General features: G+C 28.1%; 1 protein-coding gene across 2 annotated transcripts in view; it reads right to left on the bottom strand.

The window, feature by feature from the left end:
- Positions 1-390: 390 nt before the first annotated feature.
- The window catches only part of LOC107452832 (thimet oligopeptidase), a 39337-nt gene continuing 19914 nt past the window's right edge, over positions 391-19813 (bottom strand). For both annotated transcript variants that reach the window (XM_016069435.4, XM_016069436.4), the window contains exons 8-16: positions 17776-17940; positions 16511-16672; positions 14530-14595; positions 13309-13413; positions 10802-10983; positions 6784-7015; positions 4834-4965; positions 2872-2991; positions 391-595 (exon numbers count right to left, since the gene is read on the bottom strand). In XM_016069435.4, coding sequence (XP_015924921.1) covers positions 512-595; positions 2872-2991; positions 4834-4965; positions 6784-7015; positions 10802-10983; positions 13309-13413; positions 14530-14595; positions 16511-16672; positions 17776-17940 — 1248 coding nt within the window. In that variant the 3' untranslated portion in view covers positions 391-511. The remainder of the gene's footprint in view (positions 596-2871; positions 2992-4833; positions 4966-6783; positions 7016-10801; positions 10984-13308; positions 13414-14529; positions 14596-16510; positions 16673-17775; positions 17941-19813) is intronic.

Raw genomic sequence — 19813 nt, 5'->3', positions numbered from 1 at the left:
AATCAGCCCTGTATTTCATACTCTAACAAAATTTATTTATGTACTTATATAGTCAATCTCATTCTTTTTATAAAAGTGTTAGGCAAAAAATTACTTAATTTGCCAAAAAAATATCTACTAGGAATGTCATTTCAATTTATGAATCCAACACTAACAGTTGCTGAATTTCGCTAAAGCAATGCCATGAAAATGCAAAAATCTAAAACTTGGCTTTGTTCTTCTTCAGAGATATTTTTTTTAACCCATTTAACAAGCATGGCTTACAGATATTTCTTAACCCATTTAACAAGCATGGCTTATAGAAATTTTTTAACCCATGTAACAAGCATGGCTTATAGAAATATACAAAAACTTTTTTTCAAATGCGTTATTTCAATAATAATGAATGCATCAGAGGATAATTTTTTTATTATTATTTTGATTAAAAATAAGTGCATTTATTTGCCATCATTTTTGAAACAGTTAACAAAAATAATTTCCACTGACTTTTGCACTAAATATTACAGTAAATTTAAACTTTTAATCCTTTACTTCGTAAGAAAGCTTCATTAGAAGGTTTGCGTCCCAAGAAGTCTTGAAGCATTTCAGTTGCATCCTGCAATATTTTTCACGTGTATTTTATGAAAAAAGAACAGCACAAACATTTGAAAAACCAAAAAATATCACATTTAAAACATATAACAAAAACAGCTTTAATGGTTTTTAGTTTCAATAATGATTATTTTAAATCAAATGGGCAAATTTTCAGATCATGCCCTGCCTTATATTTTCACTTTTTAACAAACCTTATTGTACACAGGTGTTGAGAGCAATCAAACTCGGTATTCTTCATTGTTAATTAAGAACTAAAAAAAGTCTCTTTGAATCTCTTCAAGAGAATAACGTAAGGAGAGTTCTTTACAACCACGAAATTTACAAAAAATATGACAAATTCGGTGGGACCGACATTGTGAGAACTATTAAAGCATCACGCATTAGGTGGCTGGGCCACCTCTTCAGAAATTCTGATGCCGTCCTTGCCAAAAAAGTGACTTTTTCCACAATTGAAGGGACGAGGCGTAGGGGACGACCACCTACAAGATGGATAGACGACGTTGAAAAGGACCTCAAGCGGGCCGTCGCACCAGACAGGGCCAGATGGAGGAAAATCTGCGAGTCAGCCCTGGCCTGTGAAAGGCTGTTGCGCTTATGAAGAAGAAGAAAAAAAGTCTTCAAAAATGTTCTAAGGAAATATAACATTTTTGATTGACTATGATATATTATAAACCATGATAAAAGTGTTTAAATTCTTCCATGGTCTTGATATTTTTTTCTTTTTAATGGAAGTTATGTATATTGAGATTTAAGTTCTCATAATATAAATTATTTAGAATGAAAGAAAAATGGGTATTAAAAGATAAACATTAGCATATCTGATTACTGATATATGCAATTTAAATGACAAAATGTGAGGATAAAACTTCATTGCTTCTTTTGACAGACTTATGGAAACATAATTGTTAAAACTTAAGATTCAACAGTTTATCAGTTAAATAATATTCAGAGGAAATACAAACACCTTTAATACGATATAAGAATAACGCCTTTAATAATCTGATTTTTTTAGATATATTTGCAAATAAATACAATATTTGAACCGTGAACAATTAAAAATTGCCCCAAAAGTACATTTTGCAAAGGAAGAGCTTCAATAAATAAAATTAATAGTTAAAATAATAATAATAAAAATAATTTGGCAACCGAATAGCTGCAGACTATTCATTAAATACTATCTAATTCAAGAACAACAGCTTTAAAGAAGTTTTTTTCTTTTTTTTTGGTGAGAAAGTAGTTGGTTTTTGATGAAACAAAGATGATGTAAAAAATAATGCCCATATCTTCTAAAAATTTCCCTTTCTTTCAGTAAAAAATTATGCCCATATCTTTTAAAAATGTCCCTTTCCTACAATAAAAAATAATGCCCACATCTTTTAAAAATTTCCCTATCCTCCAGTAAAAAATAAAGGGTAATAGCATTTATTCTACTCTATTAAAAATTATATCGATTATCTGAAACAGAGAAATCTATACTATATTTATTAACAACAAAAATTTGGATTATTTACTTTTTAACCCCTTGCTGCTTATTTTAAGAATGATAATGCTACAATTCAAAATTTAAGGAAAAACGTGTGAATTTCTCTGAAATTACACTATAATGATAAACTGGAAATGTGGAAATTAGGGCATTAATGCAATTGGAAATATTTTATATTAATTTTCAAGAAGACAGTCTAATGCGGGGGACGACATGCAATTGTTGTAGTGTCAAAAACAACAATAAAATTCTGTGTGTAAACACAGTTTATGATTTACACCAAAAATGGAGTTAAAATAAAATTTCTTGGATAGTGGTTCCAGTATTTTAATTTGTCAGGCTAAATGATAGCAAAACAATGAGTTATTTAAACTATTATTCTCTATCATTTGAGAACAATCAATATTTCTGTTTTTCATTTTTTTTTAAAAATTATGAATTTTGAAGTGAAAAATGGAGTTATTCTTTATAACTATAATAAGAATTCAAATTAAAAAATCCTCATACTATATAATTTTATTTGTTATGTTATCACTATAATTAAGGAACAGAGAATATTAATGCAAATACCATTAAGAGTTGATAAATAAAAATGCAAGCATATGAATTGTTTTTTCCCAGTTACAATGATTTTTGGAACAAAAACTCGTTGGAATAGTGATGGACAAAATAAAAAAAATTTTACTAAATAGAAATAATTGTTTAGATAAATAATGAAATATTTTTAATACTTATTTTGACAAATTAACATTTTTCACAGTTTACATTTCTTTAAATTACTTAAGTGATATTACCTTTGTTCCTCCTGGCTGTAAAATTTTTCTCCTATAGTCCATTCCAACTGTTGGGTTTAAAACATTATTTCCCTGTTTGAAGCGAGTATCAAACATGTCAAGACTATATACTTCACTCCACTGCAAAAAAAGAGTAGAACTCTTAGGAAAAAAGTCATAAAAATATGCTACATGCAACCTAATATCATGCCATGCAGTTTAAAGAAATATTTATTGTATGAACAAGAATTATTTGGCTAATGTAGCTACATTTAATATTGCGAAAAAGTAGATTTTTAAAAAAGATATTTTGAATCATTCCATTTACAAAGCGGTAAAGTGTTTTTTGAATAATTACAACTGTGCTAAAATTAAAGTTTTGCATAATTTAGAGAATGAAAGACTAGCTTACAGCATTCAGTCGAGTGAAAGAAATTTTTTTTAAATTATGTAAAAGATTTAGAAACAAATATAGTTGCCTAGACCTTATAGACAATTTTTATAGTTATGTTATAGTTATATTTATATTTGTAATTTAAATCTGTTTATTTTCATCAATTTTTCACTTCCTTACAAGAAAAGAATGCCACAAAAATTTTTTGACTTTTAACAGGGGTGATTGTGAGCCCAAGTCAAAATTTCAAAAATTTTCTTGAGTTCAAAAAAAAAAAAATATTTTGAACAAGGTTTTTTTCCTTTTTCTCAATATTTCTTAGTTTACTTAAAATACATTTAAAATTTTACACATACCTATGATGACCTGGAGAAGTAATTGAAATGTACAAATATATCTTTCTTTCTTGAGTTTATGATTATAATAACTATTTTCTGATAAAAAATGAATATTAATCTTGAATATAAGCTTATAAAGCATCTGGCTCTCCCTTACAAACAAACAAAATAAACTGTGTTTTTAAATTCCACCTTTGAAAAATTGATTTTCCGGAAACTTTTGTGATCAATGATTTTTTTAAACGTCTGAACCTTCGATTTCCGGAAACTTGCAGATCACAGTTAGCGAAAAATCCGGAGCACAATCAGCCCTGTTTCAAACAAACATCATAGAGAAATTTCGTGGCTTTCCAATCTGTGTCAAATGCACAAGACATTCAAGTTATAGTGAAATGTTATTAAACAATAAACTTTCCTTTATATTCATTTAATGAAAAAAAAAGTTTAAACAAAACTTTTTTTTTTCAACCACCAACTAATTTATTAGATTATTTAGTTATGAGTAGTAAATAAGAAATAATTTTAAAAAAGAATTATATGGCATTAAAAGAAACAAAATTGTATTCTTTCCTGAATAACTGTTTGGCTGAGATGATTTTATATCAAAACTAATAGATTTTGAGTTAATTATATAAATATTATAAAATAATTAATGTCCTAACAGTAAAAATGGTTGTACTTAATTTTCCAAACGAAAAAAAAGTATAAAAAATGCAAGTATAAGGGTATTTAAAAATCCTAAAAACAAGAATAAATTGAAACGATTCAATGTCTAAGTTACTACAAATTTTAACTCTGCATCTTTACAGGACATTTTACGTCAGCACTGCGGTTGGTTGCGAATCAGGTGTGGAAATCAAAGTGATGGCTGGTCGATTCGAATTCCGTACCCGGTTGATACCGACCACAGTGTTAATGTAAAATGTCTTCAATAGTAGACAGATCATGGGGTAAAGTCCCCTTGCCATCAGGCTAACCATCAGGGGATTTTCCCCTCCATGCAACGTAAATGCAAGTTAGCTTCATTCAAAAGGCATGAGTTCAGGTGTCTTCTGGATTGGGTTTTAAATTACAAGGCTTTGGAGTTGAATATTGGTAGCCGTAAACCCATAATTGAGTCAGCTGTTCAACGATTGTTATAAAATAAAAAATTAAAAAAACTTAATAGCAAAATTAAACTTAAAATGGAATACCTTAAAATTATCTATTTTCAACTGCTTATACACTTATAAGTGAGGAAATAATACATACCAAATAACCATAGTACTGAGCATCGTATTCTCTGATAATGTGCCTAAAGTTGCAACCGAAATTTGTTCCTTCAGATGGAGGTATGCCTAAAATATCCTTTAATAAAGCAGCATATGTTTCCTTAACATCATTCTAGAGAAAATACAACCAATTTAAGAAATAAAAAACTTAACTCAAAAAACTCAATCAGTTGTAAAAAATTCTAAATGAAGTGACAATCAATCTTGAAAATTATTATTATTTGAATGCATTTTTTTACAAAACAAATTAAATGCTAAAGCCTAACCATAAGATAGTTTTATGCAGTGAGGTGCATAAAATAGTTGAGCAGCATAAAAGTAGACAGTTGTTCAGTCATGTTAAAATGTTCAATGTCATTTCTACAGTCTCAAGTTATGTTTGGAATAGGTGATAAATGATTGAAATAGAATTTGCATGTGGCAAAAATGCATTTGAATGTTATCTAGGATTACTTTACATCAATAAAAAGAATGCTTTACCAAAGTAAATAGTTACAAAATAAGTGCATATGTTTCATAGACTGTAGTATTATGTCCGGCATCACACAACGTTCATATTTGTGTAAAGATAAAGTATTTCAGAATGAAGCATAAATATTTTATTTGGAGCATTAATACTTGAACAGGAAAATTGTGACTAAAATACGTTAAGTCATAACTTTTAATGCTGCGACAAAATATGTACCCACAGTAACTATTCACAAAAGTGCACACAAGTTTTTTTGAAAGAGTGAGTAAGATAAGTTCATACGTTTACTATCGTCATAAAAACTAAAATAATAATATTCATTCATCTGATAATGTAGTTTAATGCAAAAAAAGTGAAATTTTGGAGTTATTTGTCAAAGTTTGATAAAATTCAAAATAAATTTTAATTGAAAGTTGAAAATCCAGATGCATCAACACAAAATATCAGAAAAGTAAAAAAATAGGGCTACTATTATTTTTTCACATAAGGTACTAGTACTAATGAGAAAAAGATTACATACTGGTAGTAATAATATTTCATTTTCACCTTTGCTTCGGACTCGGAAGAATAATTTTTCCCGACTACTTCTTTTTCTTGATTTTTACAATGTATATTTGTGAAATTTCTTAAAATTCAATTTACATCACAACTGATAACTAAATATTGCAGTTACAGATAGTTTATTTCTTTTGAGGAAAAGGACGAAATAATATGTACTTAATAACCAACATTTTATACCATTTTACAGATAAGTAGTAGATCTACTATATAATTTCTAATGCTTTAATACAAACAACGTTGTTTTTTTTTTTTTTTACAAAACAAACTGATTTTTAATGTTAAAATCGCATAAAAACAAAAATTTATTTATGTTGTTTTAACTTCATTTATATGCCCCTTTCTAAGTACAAGTCAACCCTCCCTTTTGGAATGAGATTTATGTCAATATTACTACACAGCAGTGTTTTCCAAAGTGTGGTATGCATACCCCCAGGGGTATGCATACCAAGCTAGCCATGAAAATTTACGATAATGTGTTCTTCTATTGGATATTTTTTGCGAAGTTAACAGTTAATAATTAGTGGTGTCAACAGCCAGTAGTGATTTTTAACTTTTGTGCAATTTTTTTATAGTAAAAAATACATTCATTTTTTTATTAGCGGTACACGAGCGTTACGAAAAATTTAGAAAGGGTACACAAAAGTCATAAATTTGGGAAACACTGCTATACAGAAAAACAGTCATATTTGAAAAACATTAGTTAAAATTTGCTTAACATAATGAACAATACAGGTACAGTAGAGTGCCGATAATGTGAACGTCAATTTAATGAATTTATATTTGAATTCTCATTTTTTTTAAATTGTGCAATTATCCAGATGTTTCATTATTCGGATCGGCTTTAATCCTGATTTGTTCAGATAATCGGCCCTCTACTATACTATTATATCATGATCTTACCTTATCACTAGAATGCAGTTTAAAGTCATAAAGAGCAAAGATAAGTTGTCTCAAATTTGTATATCCTGTATTAGCTTGTCTAGACTTGATTAAATTATTTAATAAAGAATCAGGTATAACACTTTTATCTTCATAATGAGATGAAAGTTCCTTTAAGGATTCTGGTTCCCAGCACCAGTTTTCCAACATTTGAGATGGAGCTTCAACAAAATCACGTTCTACATTCGTCCCACTAAATTTGAAAAAAAAAAAAACAAATATATGTCTTTTTTAATATGCTTTAATTACTTATATAATCAAATTTAGGGAGGATTAAACAAGGATTAAACAGGGTGCGTAACCAAATTATTCAACAAAAAATAAGCACCATTTAAGCACTTTTCAAGCACTCAAAAAATATTTTTAAGCATTTTAAAAAAATATAATCAGGCAGGGTTGGAAAGTTTTTGACAATTGACGGTTTTATCTTGTAAAAAAAAAAGTCATGTAAAAAAAAATGTTGGCATCGTTTTTCACAATTGTCAAAATTGAGCCGCGATGGCTCAGGGGATAGAGCGTTCGCCTTCCGATGCGGCGAACCGGGTTCGAATCCCAGTCGATACGAATTTAGCATCCGGCTTGCACCGACCACAGTGCTGACGTGAAATATCCTCAGAGGTAGATGGATTATGGGATAGAGTCCCCTTGCCGTCAGGCTAACCGTGGGAGGTTCTTGTGGTCTTCCTCTCCATGTAAAGCAAATGCGGGTTGGCTTCATGAAAAAGTCCTCCACGAAGACAAATTTCTCCCAATACTCGATCCAGGAGTTCCCTTGTATTCTGGATTGGGTTCAAAATTACAAGGCTACGGAGTTGGACATAAGTAGTCGAAAACCCATAAAATTGGGTTGGCTGTTCAACGACGGTTATAAAATAAAATAAAATGGTCAAAATTGTGAAATTTTGAATCATGTAAAACGAATGGCGTTTTCATACGCTACAGACTGACAATACGCCGAAAAAGATTGGGGTTAAATTAAGTGTGAAAATGTTGAATAGAACAATGTGAACTGTGTCTTTTTGCATAATTCGAAGGGAAAATCGGCATAGCAAAGGAGAAATCTCATTTTGAAAAAAGGGTAAATTAAGCACTTTTTAAAAACATCCAATGAAAAAAGCATCTTTAAGGGCTTTTAAGAAACGAAAATCGAAAATAAGCACCTTTTAAAAACACTGTGCACGCTTTGTGTTTGACTGGGACCACTGAAAAATAATTGCTGATGGTCTAGAGCAGTGGTGAGCAAACTTTTTTCGACTGTGACCCCTTTTGTAGAGAGAAAATTTTCGGCGACCCCTAGAGATAAATGTTCACAAATACAATGTATATTTCGCGCATTTCTTTCGTTTCATCGATTAAAAACATCATATTTAACTCATATTAATTTTTATTTATAATTTTAAGAAAATACTTTTTGTATAACTCAAAAATCAGTAATTACCCTTTAATGAGATGTATGTGGCTGCAAGTTTCTAATTATCTCATCGATATTTGGATGTATGTTACTAATTGCAATTCGCATACCATCTTCAGGGTTTAAACGCGAGCGGTATTTAGTTTTTATTGAAACTAGTTTGCTAAATCCAGTTTCACATAAATACATTGATGCAAATTGTATTAACACTCTGATGGCATTCTTGCATAAAACGGGATATTGTTTTTTCACGGATAGCCAGATAGAGAATACATTACGCATTACGGTCAAAGAAAGAGTGGATAGCATGAAATTGCAATTAAACAGTGAGTGGCGGCGCTTCACTCTTTATATGTACACTGTATAGTATGCAGCATGCAGGGATAATGCATTTGATAAAAATTTGGTGACCCCCAAAAAACTTCTGGCGACCCCCACAGGGGTCGCGACCCCTAGTTTGCGCACCACTGGTCTAGAGGACCAGCAATCAATTTAAAGGAAAGGTAGGCTGTTTTAGTTTTTTGACCATTAGTTTCGTGTTTTGGTCTGAGTTATTGTCACAAAATAGTCTATTTCACCATATTTGTGAACATTGCGCAACTTTGTTTCATAATTTTTCATTTAAATTCACTTCATTAAATTATTTTTAAAATAGATAGATGAAGGACATGTAAATGGACCAGCAAAAATGAGTACTAACTGGTAATATCATTTTATCTCTGGACTGGTGACTAAATATTCTTAATTTTTACCTGTGATGCTTAGCATGCTAAAGCCTATTATTTTGCCCCACTCGTTGTGTTAGCCATAATCACAAAATTAATGAAATTTTTAATTTTCATTCACAAAATCTTTGCATAAAATTTAAAATTTTTCGTACATTCAAACTCCAAAGTTAAAAGATTAAACATTTCAAATGTAATAAAAAAATAAACAATATACTTTTATTTTGCATTAATTAATGATAAAAATATTTGTAAGTAAATATTGAGACATATATTTACATTAATACCACCTTTAATACATATTTTTTGAATTCTAGTGAAGAAAAAAAAAAAAAGAGAAAATTATATATATTAGGGATAGCATGTAAATCTTAAGTGAAGAAAATATATATGAATGATAAAAAAAAAACTGACAACTTCATAATGAGGAAGGTGGGAATTAAAAGTTAACATCTATTTTGATTGGCCATCAAAAATTGAAATTGTTTCTAACAGTAACCTCTCACCTTTAGTTCCTTCTGGGAATTAAGCAAATTTTGGTGGCTTAAATTTCCCATTAATAGTTTGTAAGGTTTTATACAGATATCTGTTTACTTCATTTTTTACAAAGAAGAATATATACATACATATCTTTACGTGTGAACATACATATCTTTAGAATTTTGCTATTGCTTGTTTTTGGTTTCTAGCCTTTTAATTAAATTGTTAACATGAGACAAATTTGGTTTTAGCGCTTTTCCATTTTGACTTATTATTTTAAAGCTTTTTTCTTAAAATTTGCTTAAATCAATTTCATACTTTGATTGGACCAAAAGTACATATTAAGAGATGATAAAGGAACACTCTATAAGTATAAAAGAATGAGTTTTGTACAGATTACTTTAGAAAACAAAATCTATTATTCAAATAGCTACTATATTATGAGAACATAACTTGGCAATTTTGTAGAAGAAAAAGAACAAGCAGATCTGTTTAAGCATGTTAGGTAGATGCAAACTATTGTAATCCAAAAATTCCATTTACAAGAGGCCAGAAAATGAACTTGAAAAAAGCAGTCAACCTCAATACCTTAAAAGAATTTTTTGTCAAATTCATATTATTCCTAAAATTGAAAACCCTACATTAAATTGATGAAAAATCACCATGTATCATTAAGAACAAATTATTATAAAAATATGCACCTGCATTCCAGTCTGATTTAGAGCTTTCATTGTCTGATGTTTGATTGAAAGATGGTATAAAGAATTGGAGGTGGAAAAAATAGATTTGCATTTCTTTTGAAACATCCCATGATTGATACCAAATCTTGCAAAGGCATTAGATTAAATATAAAATTTGATAGCACTACTGCACCCAACCCAAATAACATTAGGTATTTAATGTAACAGATCAAAACTTATTAAATACTTTTTAAATAAACTTAGGCTAACATCTTTCTCAGTAAAACCATGTTTGGTATGTTCTTGCTATAAATACACACAACTGAAACTTGGCAATTATAATTTAAAAGTTTTTATGATTATACAAAAATATATTAAAATATTTGATTTAAATAGATCCTTATTATTAATACAATTTATCTAAAATGTTTGAGGGCATACTTATTTACTAAAAAGAGTTTTTTTTTATTCCTTAAAATTGTCTCTTAATCAGTCAATATGTTATATTTATGCCTTTTTAATCAAAATCTTTAAATCAAAAGGGATGATGTTAGAAGAATAATAAATTTTTAATCTATACAAATATAAAAAAATTTCCCTAAATTATAATTTAAAATCTAGTTCATGTATATTCTTAGGTTTTAATGATTATCATTTTTGGATTTTGAATTTAAAATAATTACCTAAACATGGCAAAATCAGCTTTTGAACAAAGATAATGCATAACATGACCAAATTCATGAAAAAATGTTGTGACTTCATCGTGATTCATCAGACTAGGCTTATCTGTTTTTGATTCAGTAAAATTTGCTAACATTCCACCAACAGCCAGCTGACGTGAACCATCAGGTAACAAACACCCAGCCTAAATTGAAATGTTTAATATATATTAAATAGGAATAAACTGTGTAAATCATATATAATAACATAAAGAGCAAGAATTCAGTTTCGTGAGTAATGCAGTTTAAAAAACACTAAATTTAAACCAATCCATAGAAATGAGCAAATAAAATAAATTTTTTAATACATTTCTTAAAATAAGGTAATGAACAATAGTTAGCTTACTTTAATTCTTAAGAAAAACTCAAAGTTACAACTGTTTTTCATGCATTGGGTTTAACAGGAAAAAGAATGTTGGATTTTCCCCAAACAATCACAAAATATTGTTAGAGCTGTACGAAATACAGGGTATCTGTTACATTTGAAATTTTCAAATTCATGACTTTTCATGACAAATTCCAAGAATTTTTCATGACTTAACTAAGTTACTATTTTCTCCGACAAAAACACAACAGTAAATTTAAAAAAACATTATAATAACATTTAATTGAAATGATAGGTATAACCAAAACTGTTATACTCTGCATCTTCATATTTATAGATTTTAAATTTAAAAAACAGATCAAAGAAGAGTTAAGCAATAAAATATCTGAAAAAAACACAAAAGCAAATTTTTCTTCTTATTTTCTGCAGAATTACATTCTAAAGATACTTTTCTTGTTTATCGGAAAGGAAAGAAATACTCCTGATTTTTCTGTTCTCATTTCGGAATTAAAAAATTCGCCAATGACTCGCTTGCTTCAGCTAGAATTTTAAATTGATAAAATAAAAATAATAAATAATAACAAAAATTCTGAAATCACAGAGGATTAAAAGGTAATTTGCACCAGAAATTGTTTTTTCTTTCATTTTTTGAAAGAACACCATAATTTTTAAAGAACAGGATTAAAACATTTTATATTTTAATCAAATATAACTGTGAGTAGGGATTTTGTTACAAATTCAAATATTCGGAATACCATAAAATTAGGGAAGGGGGTAAATTCCATTTTAAAAATTAAATTTTTTGATGATCTAATTCCATGACTTTTCATGATTTTTTTTAAAAAAATATAGTTAAAATCATGACAGTTCATGACAAATTTCGTTCAATACCGAAATCCATGACTTTCCAGGTGCGTGGATACCCTGGAAATAGAGTAGAACAAACAAACAAATAGTTTTGCAAACCAAAATCCATTCTAATATGTGCCTATTTTTTATCAGTTTTGTTTGTTCGTTTTTTCCTATACTTTTACAATTTATAGTAAGCTGTGAACAATTTCATTCACTATTGTGAACAATTTCAGAAAATCAAATAAGTCATGCACCATGACCTTATTGATCAATCTTTTTTTCATTCTTGTAACTTATTTGTACTCTTTGATCTGTGTGTGCCTTCCCAGCGTCAAATTAGAATCAAGATGAAGGTTAAATATGTCAGTCACACATACTTTATTTGGTAACGCTAATGAATATATGTATTTTGCAGCGTACGTATCTCTCATTTACAATGTCTTATCATGCATCATTACATTACAATTTTGACTATGCTTCTAACGCTACATAATTCTTAATAAAGGTGCATCACAATTCTGTTCACTGTCTTCAGTCTTAAATTAAACAACTTAGCCATTTGCCATGAGACAGAGCATAAAATTATTAAACTGCATATGAGTTTTTTCCCTTTTGTTAAAGAATAGCTATGAGCCACACCTACATCTCACAGTTCCATTATATGTTTTAACTATATTTATTAGCAACACATCATGTTTCTTTAAAAAAAACTACACATCCTGCACATTTTAACTAATATTTATGTATTGCACCATACAGAGTAACAAAACTGCCTTAGTCATAGGAAGGGTTAAAAGTTTGTTGCAGGAAAAAGAGAGCCAAAATTTGTGGAAGATTCAAAGGAATTTTTAAAAAATATCCTGGAATACTTATTATAAATAAACTCAGGCACAAAAAATGTATTGAAATTTATGGTCATGGAATAATAAAATAAAAGCATATGTTGCACATACGATTCAAATACTTTTGATAAGCTCTTTTTCCGTTTCATTAAATGATTTTAAAATATTTCAAATAAAATAAAATAATTCCATTCAACAAATATTTAATACAAATGGATCTATTAATCAGCCTATTCTTTTTTTTTCCAATTTATATTGATGACTAACAGAACAAAATACACCCAAGGTCTCAATATTTTTGTTGGACAGTTTCATTTTTTTCATCAATGAATTTGAAAATTATTATTTAGGTGAAAATATTTTTCCTAAAACAATCACTACAAGATGTACATAAAATTAAATGAATAAATTAAAAAGGGACTTAAATATAATTATCATTTAGCAGCTTTTACCTGCATCTCAAACAAACAAGCATGGCTATATTTTCCTGGTCTTGGAAACAAATCTAAGTAAAAATATCCTAAAAGCTCAGATGTAGCTGTATCTGTCACACTATACTAATAAAAGAAAGAATAATTTTAGATTTTTCAGTAAGGTACATGCAATAGACACCAATTTTACGTGATCTAATATGTTTCCAAAATAAAATATACTTTTTTAGACAATAGTTTTCTAGTTCTAAAATTAAAAAAGAGCAGGAAAGAAAGGTAAAAACATTTTGATGATATGCTTGAGATATCATAAGGTAACTTATATAACTCATTTAAAAATCAGCATTAATGACTGCATAATAAAAATTAAAGGTATAATAAAAATTTATGCCTTTAATTGAAAATTTCCTTTTCTGAAATAAAGGAAATTAATTTTAAAAAGCAATGAATGTAAAGACAAAAACATAAAGCTTGTTTGAAAACATATGATATTGATAAGCTTTGTATTTTTCTTTGATTTCCATTAGAAATTTAACAGATTCATAGTATTCATTATATGAATTTTTAAAAAAAAATTTCAAACCAGCTACATACGGATGAATTCTGAAAATGTATGATTTATTATTTCATTAATGATTCATTATTCCACTAAGTAGGTCAAATGGTTATAAATAAATCATATAAACAACAGAGTTAAATAGTAATATGTGCTGGTCAATTTAAAAGTAAATCAGATGAAAATTTAAAATGTTACTGAGCCTGAAACAAGTGAAGGCCATTTAAAATTTGGTGGCGGTTTATTTCAAAAGTGACCTAACCATGGTACACATAACAAATATGGCACATTGGATAATTATAATTGGTGATACAAAGGGCTTCAATATTATGGGAAGCATCTTTTTAGTTTCTATTGACTTGATTTTTTTTTATTGAGATCATTACTTAACATAACTATACTGATAAGGGACAGTTGCTTAAAACATGTAAACGTTCATATAAAAATTATTAAAATATAGATTCTATCTGTAAATATATATAAAGCTAAAGATATATGATGCACCTGAGCATGTCTGCCAGAAAAATTGGTACATAGTATGCAGAAGAACAGTCAACATTGGCTTAACCATCAAAAATTAAAATATTTTCTATATGCTTAAATATTATTTGTAATGTTATAAAATTAGTAATATTAGTTACATTATAAATCCAACATTATCAAACTAAAAAATAAATTGCACTTACCATTGCAACATCCTTATGCCAAACTTCGGGACTTTTCACTTCAGAAAATGTCAACCCCAATAATTTCTGCATAAATAATTATTTTATTAATTTATGATTATAATTATATTACTAATTCATGATTGAAATAAATAATCAGCATAAATTAATCAGTTTAAACTAAATTTATTTGAATTTTGTTAACTTATTGAAAGATGCTAAATATCGTAAAGCAGTGCTCCCCAACCTTTTTATCACCACGAACCGGTCAACGTTTGATAATTTTACCACTGGGAGGTGATTATTTATATTTAAGATTATTTTGATTTTTTAATTTTAATTTAATAGTATTTAAACATGCCTTCAAAATAAAATACAGTTACACCAAAAAATGAATATAAAGTGATTTAAGATTTTAACTTACAAGAACGTTAAATCAATGAGAACCAAGAGCTTGTTTCTTTGCAATGAGACGGTTCCATCTGGGGGTAATCGGGGACAATGATACATTACAAACATTAAAAAATTTATGTCACTATCTTCGGGGGCCCCTTTCTTTAAATAAATAAAATTTTATTGGAACACAGATATTTTTAATTAGGGATATAAACCTAGGAATTTAAATTCAGTTTCAATGAAATGGGCAGCCCGGTATCATTTGATCAACGGACCGGGGGTTGGGGAACACTGTCGTAAAGTACCGATAAAACTCCTGAATCAATGAAGTTGCTTTACACAAATATTGATAGGCAATCAGTACCAAAAGGCATTAAATTCCCTACCGCACAATTTAAGATCTTTTTTTTTTTGCAGTTTCTTTATGAATTTCTTTCTTAATAATAGTTAGCCTAATGTTTAAGGTACAAGATTAATGTAATACCGTAAACCAGAAATGAGTTGAGGGAAAAGAAGAGAATCTATCAATAAAAAAAACTGATTTGAAAATTACTAACAATAGTGCAAGTATTAAGTGGAGGTGGGAAGAGAAGGGAATACAATTCTCTTCATACATGGCTAAGTGCATTTCCTCGCAGCTGCATGTAGGTCTAGAATGTTGTGTACCCACCATTCAAATTTATTTTTAAAAAAACATTAAAAAATTCATTAAAAAAACCCATTCAAATCATTTAAAAAAACTCATTTTTTAGTCTATATTTGTCAAAATGTACAAGTTTAGAAACGTTAATGTAACAGTCCTTGTATAACAAGTCGTTAATATAACAGGTCACATAAATGTTGCAATAAACTTCTGGAAGAGTTAGGGCACATCATCAGGATTGAAATTGATAAGGATCCCAAGCTATTACGTGCCGCTAGAGGCGCTTCCCTATTATGAATTGTTTCTTTGTGTGCTTCTGAGCATATCATAATAAAGAATCTCATGATGACATTTCCGGGCTTGGGAATTGTACGGAAAATTGCAAATGTTGATGATTTCAACTGCCCTAGAAGTTTTTCACAATGTTAACATGACTCCCTGTTATATGACTGGGACTTTACTCTAAAAGCATTTCTTAGCTGATTTTAAATTCATTTACAACAGCAGTGTTTAAAATTATAACAAGTGCAAAACAAGATAAAATACTCCAGAAATATGTAATTTCAATATATATTTTGGACCAGAAGTCTAATACATCAATGAAAACAGCTTAAGAAACAAGTATGGAAACAGTCAGGAGAAACTAATGTTGCTCATGAAAGCAATTAAATTCCCTCGCATTTTTTAAAAACCAATATAAATTAACACAGAATTAATTACAATATAGCGTAGATCGCAAGAAAAAAATGCCAAAAAAAAAACTTTTATATTTGAAAAATTAAGTTTTCAAATAAATAAGTGGGAATGCTACGTTTTATTTCACTAAATTGTCCCAATAAATGCAATCACTACAAACTTATTGGTGTAGATATTAGAAATTTAAATTAAAGATCAATTTTTATTACATTATTGCAGAATAAAATATATTTCTAAATAATTTTACTAAAACACAAGTTTACTTACTTGATAAATAGTTAAAATGCGTTCTTTAACAACGTGCATAGGAAAGTATTCTTTAACTTTTGCTTGATCCACATCATACTTAATTTCTTTTATTTTATATGTATAGTATGACAAATCATATGCATTCAATTTACCATCAAAAGGAATACCCAATTCCTTGCACTAAATAAATGAAACAAAAATTCATAAATATATCACATAATTGACAACAAACATTGCTAAAAATACAATAGTACCAAAGATGTTAAATAAAGAACTAATTTTAAAATAATATATATATATATATATATAAATCTAACTTTTTTTGTCTAATTTTTGTTTAAACTTGTAATCCATGTGATTATAAATCCCGATATGAGGCTTTTAAATCACGTGCATATAAAACTCTACATCGAATTTAAAAANTATATATATATATTTGAAATAGGCGATATTTATGGAAAACAGAAAAATACAGATCACAGATTTAATTTAAAATACAGATCACAGGTGAATAACATTATGCTTTCAACAGAATGAAAACACTTAAAAAAATTGAGAAATATATTTCCTCTGCTGAATGATGACAATTATCTTAATTATTCAGTTACAATAAAAATGCAAGGATTTATTTACACATAAGAGAAATATAAGCATATAATATGAATTATTAACATTTTATTTCAATCTCAAAGAAATCTTTAAATCTTTTTTCCAGCATTAATAAGTGCTTGCACAGGATTTAATATTGTGATTCAAAAATTTTCATTTTAATCCTTGCTTTTTTTAATGCTGGTTTTCTTTTTCAACTATTACCTGAACTGAAGTAATGTTCTTTTTAAAATCTTTAAAATTCTCTTTATGTTACTTATTTATTTGATAGCAATTCTGCTTAGGATCTAAATTTTTTTTTTTTTTTTTGACATCTTTCAAATTTTTTTTTTGTCTTACTTACGTACTTTTTTGATAAAAAAAATTTTTTAAAAAATATCATGTCTTTTACAGCTTCACCAGCTTCTATTGCTTTAACCATATCTTTAATGACTCACAGACATACAAACATGCTTACTCCTCTTTAGCGTTTTCATCAGTATCAATTTGCTTGCTGACTGAAATAGTTATTGATAAAAACTGTATGCTAACTCATAAGACTTATTTTAAAATCTATTGAAAAATAAAGTTTAAGGATGTGTAATCTTCCCCCAAAACAAATATATTTTAAAAATAATACCATGGAAAATTTAATGATAATATTTCTCATACTTAAATAACACATGACAGGATACCTCATTTTCTTTAAGTTTCAATAGTTGCTCCTTTTCTTCAACCCACAATGGAGCAAGCTTTTGCTTTAATTCCATTAAAAAATTATTAACATTATCAGCTGTTTTAGACATCAAAATTTCTGTGATGAAAGCTGCATGAGATGGATAGCCTAACAAAATTGCTGCCTAGAAAAAAAATCAATTTTATTATTTATGTTTTACTTTAAGATTGCATAATATGCCGTCAGGGGGACAGGAGTAAATGTGACTCTTAGTAAGTTAGTGTATAGCCCCCTGCTTCTAACCAAAAATAATTTGGAAAACACTAGATATCATAAGAAGATAACTATCATAACTATCATAAGAAGAAATTTTGAAGATATTATTCACTAATTTCAATAAGCCCTTTAAAAAAAATAAATAATAAATAAAAAAAAACTTCTTTCTTAACATAGTAAAATTTAGAGGTACAATGCAGAACCTCTTATCCGGAAATCAGAAAACCGGAATGAAATTCGGAACCGGAAATTAATTTTCTTCCATTAAAAAAAAAAATTTTTTTTCCTGCAAGATTTTGAGCCCATTTTGTTATTTAGAGCGTACGGCGTATCGAGTTGACGAAAGAACTGATTTAGAGGATGGATCAAAAGCCGTTTGTAGACGAATCTCACATAAGCACAAACAGCTTATATATGTTATTAATGTTAATAATAACATTCATAACATATATAAGCCCGTATATAATTTTTATTTCATAATTTCTTTCCTTATTTAAACTTAATTGTAATATTATTTATCATTTTTTATTATTTCTAAAACTATTTCAAAATAATTTGTTAGTTTCGCTTTATAAACATTAAAAAAACTGCATTTTGTAGCGATTCAGAAAACCGGAAAAATCAGTCATCCGGAATTGCGATGGTCCCGATCGTTCCGGATAATCGCTTCTCTACTGTACTAATCTTTCATTTTTTTAAGAAAAATAAATAACAATATAAGGCCCTGGAGGTTAAGGCTATACAATTTCAAGACCAATGGCATAAATGGTAGCAATGTGGTTAGCAGTTTCTCAACGAAGCTCATACCCATTAATCCGAAACTCGGTATGCTTCTTGTTGACACCAGGGATAGAAGGATGTTATGACAGTTGTGACTCAACAATTTCCTTCTCAATGACAATACAACAACCTTAACAACTGTGCCACTGTGCCTTAACAACTGTGCCACTGCAATTCTGCAAATCTTGCATTGTGTAACTGAAAAATATTCTAGGCACATTTCTCAGTTAATTTTAAATTCATTTACAATTGCAGCATTTAAAATTATAACAAGAGCAAATCCACATAAAGCACTCTAGAAATACATTTTTAAACATGATTCAAATTAAAAAGAAAATATTTTAAACTAAAACATGTATAAAATAAATGTTGTGCACAAATTTATTCAAAATTCAAAGATACGAGAAATTTATGTACAGTAAAGAAATATTTAAATTAATTTTTCAAAGAGAAATTTGCAAGTCTGCTATAAATTAATTTTACTAAAATAGGCAAATTGTGTGAAACTTCATAGTTTTTTTTTTTTTTTTTTTTTTTTTTTTTTTTTTTTTTTTTTTTTAATTATACATATGTTTAGTCTTAAGTTTCAGACAAATTCATATTCTTCTTATCACAAATACTCTAATTTAACATTTAATTTAGTAATATTAATAGTTAGAAAAACTAAATTTATGAAGGTCATAAAAAAAAAAAAAAAAAAAAAAAAAAAAAAAAAAAAAAAAAAAAAAAAAACATCATGGTAAGGTTGCATGCCCTTACTTTTCTATCCTATAAAGTTACTTATTTTAATTAAAAATGACAACAAACTTTAGTGCTTTTTTACAACTGAGATGGTGATTGGCCACAATAGGACCAATATTTTTTATAAATGACAAATAATCTTCCTAGATAACTTGTTCATATAAATACTTATTTCATAAATACATTAACATCTTAACTAGGCACATTTCATATGAATATAATTCCCTACACATTAACTTACATTAATGTATCATAATGAA

The sequence above is a fragment of the Parasteatoda tepidariorum genome, chromosome 9 (assembly GCF_043381705.1).
Source record: "Parasteatoda tepidariorum isolate YZ-2023 chromosome 9, CAS_Ptep_4.0, whole genome shotgun sequence".
In the NCBI taxonomy this organism is placed as follows: Eukaryota; Metazoa; Arthropoda; class Arachnida; order Araneae; family Theridiidae; genus Parasteatoda; species Parasteatoda tepidariorum.
This window is presented reverse-complemented; position numbering and strand designations above follow the sequence as displayed.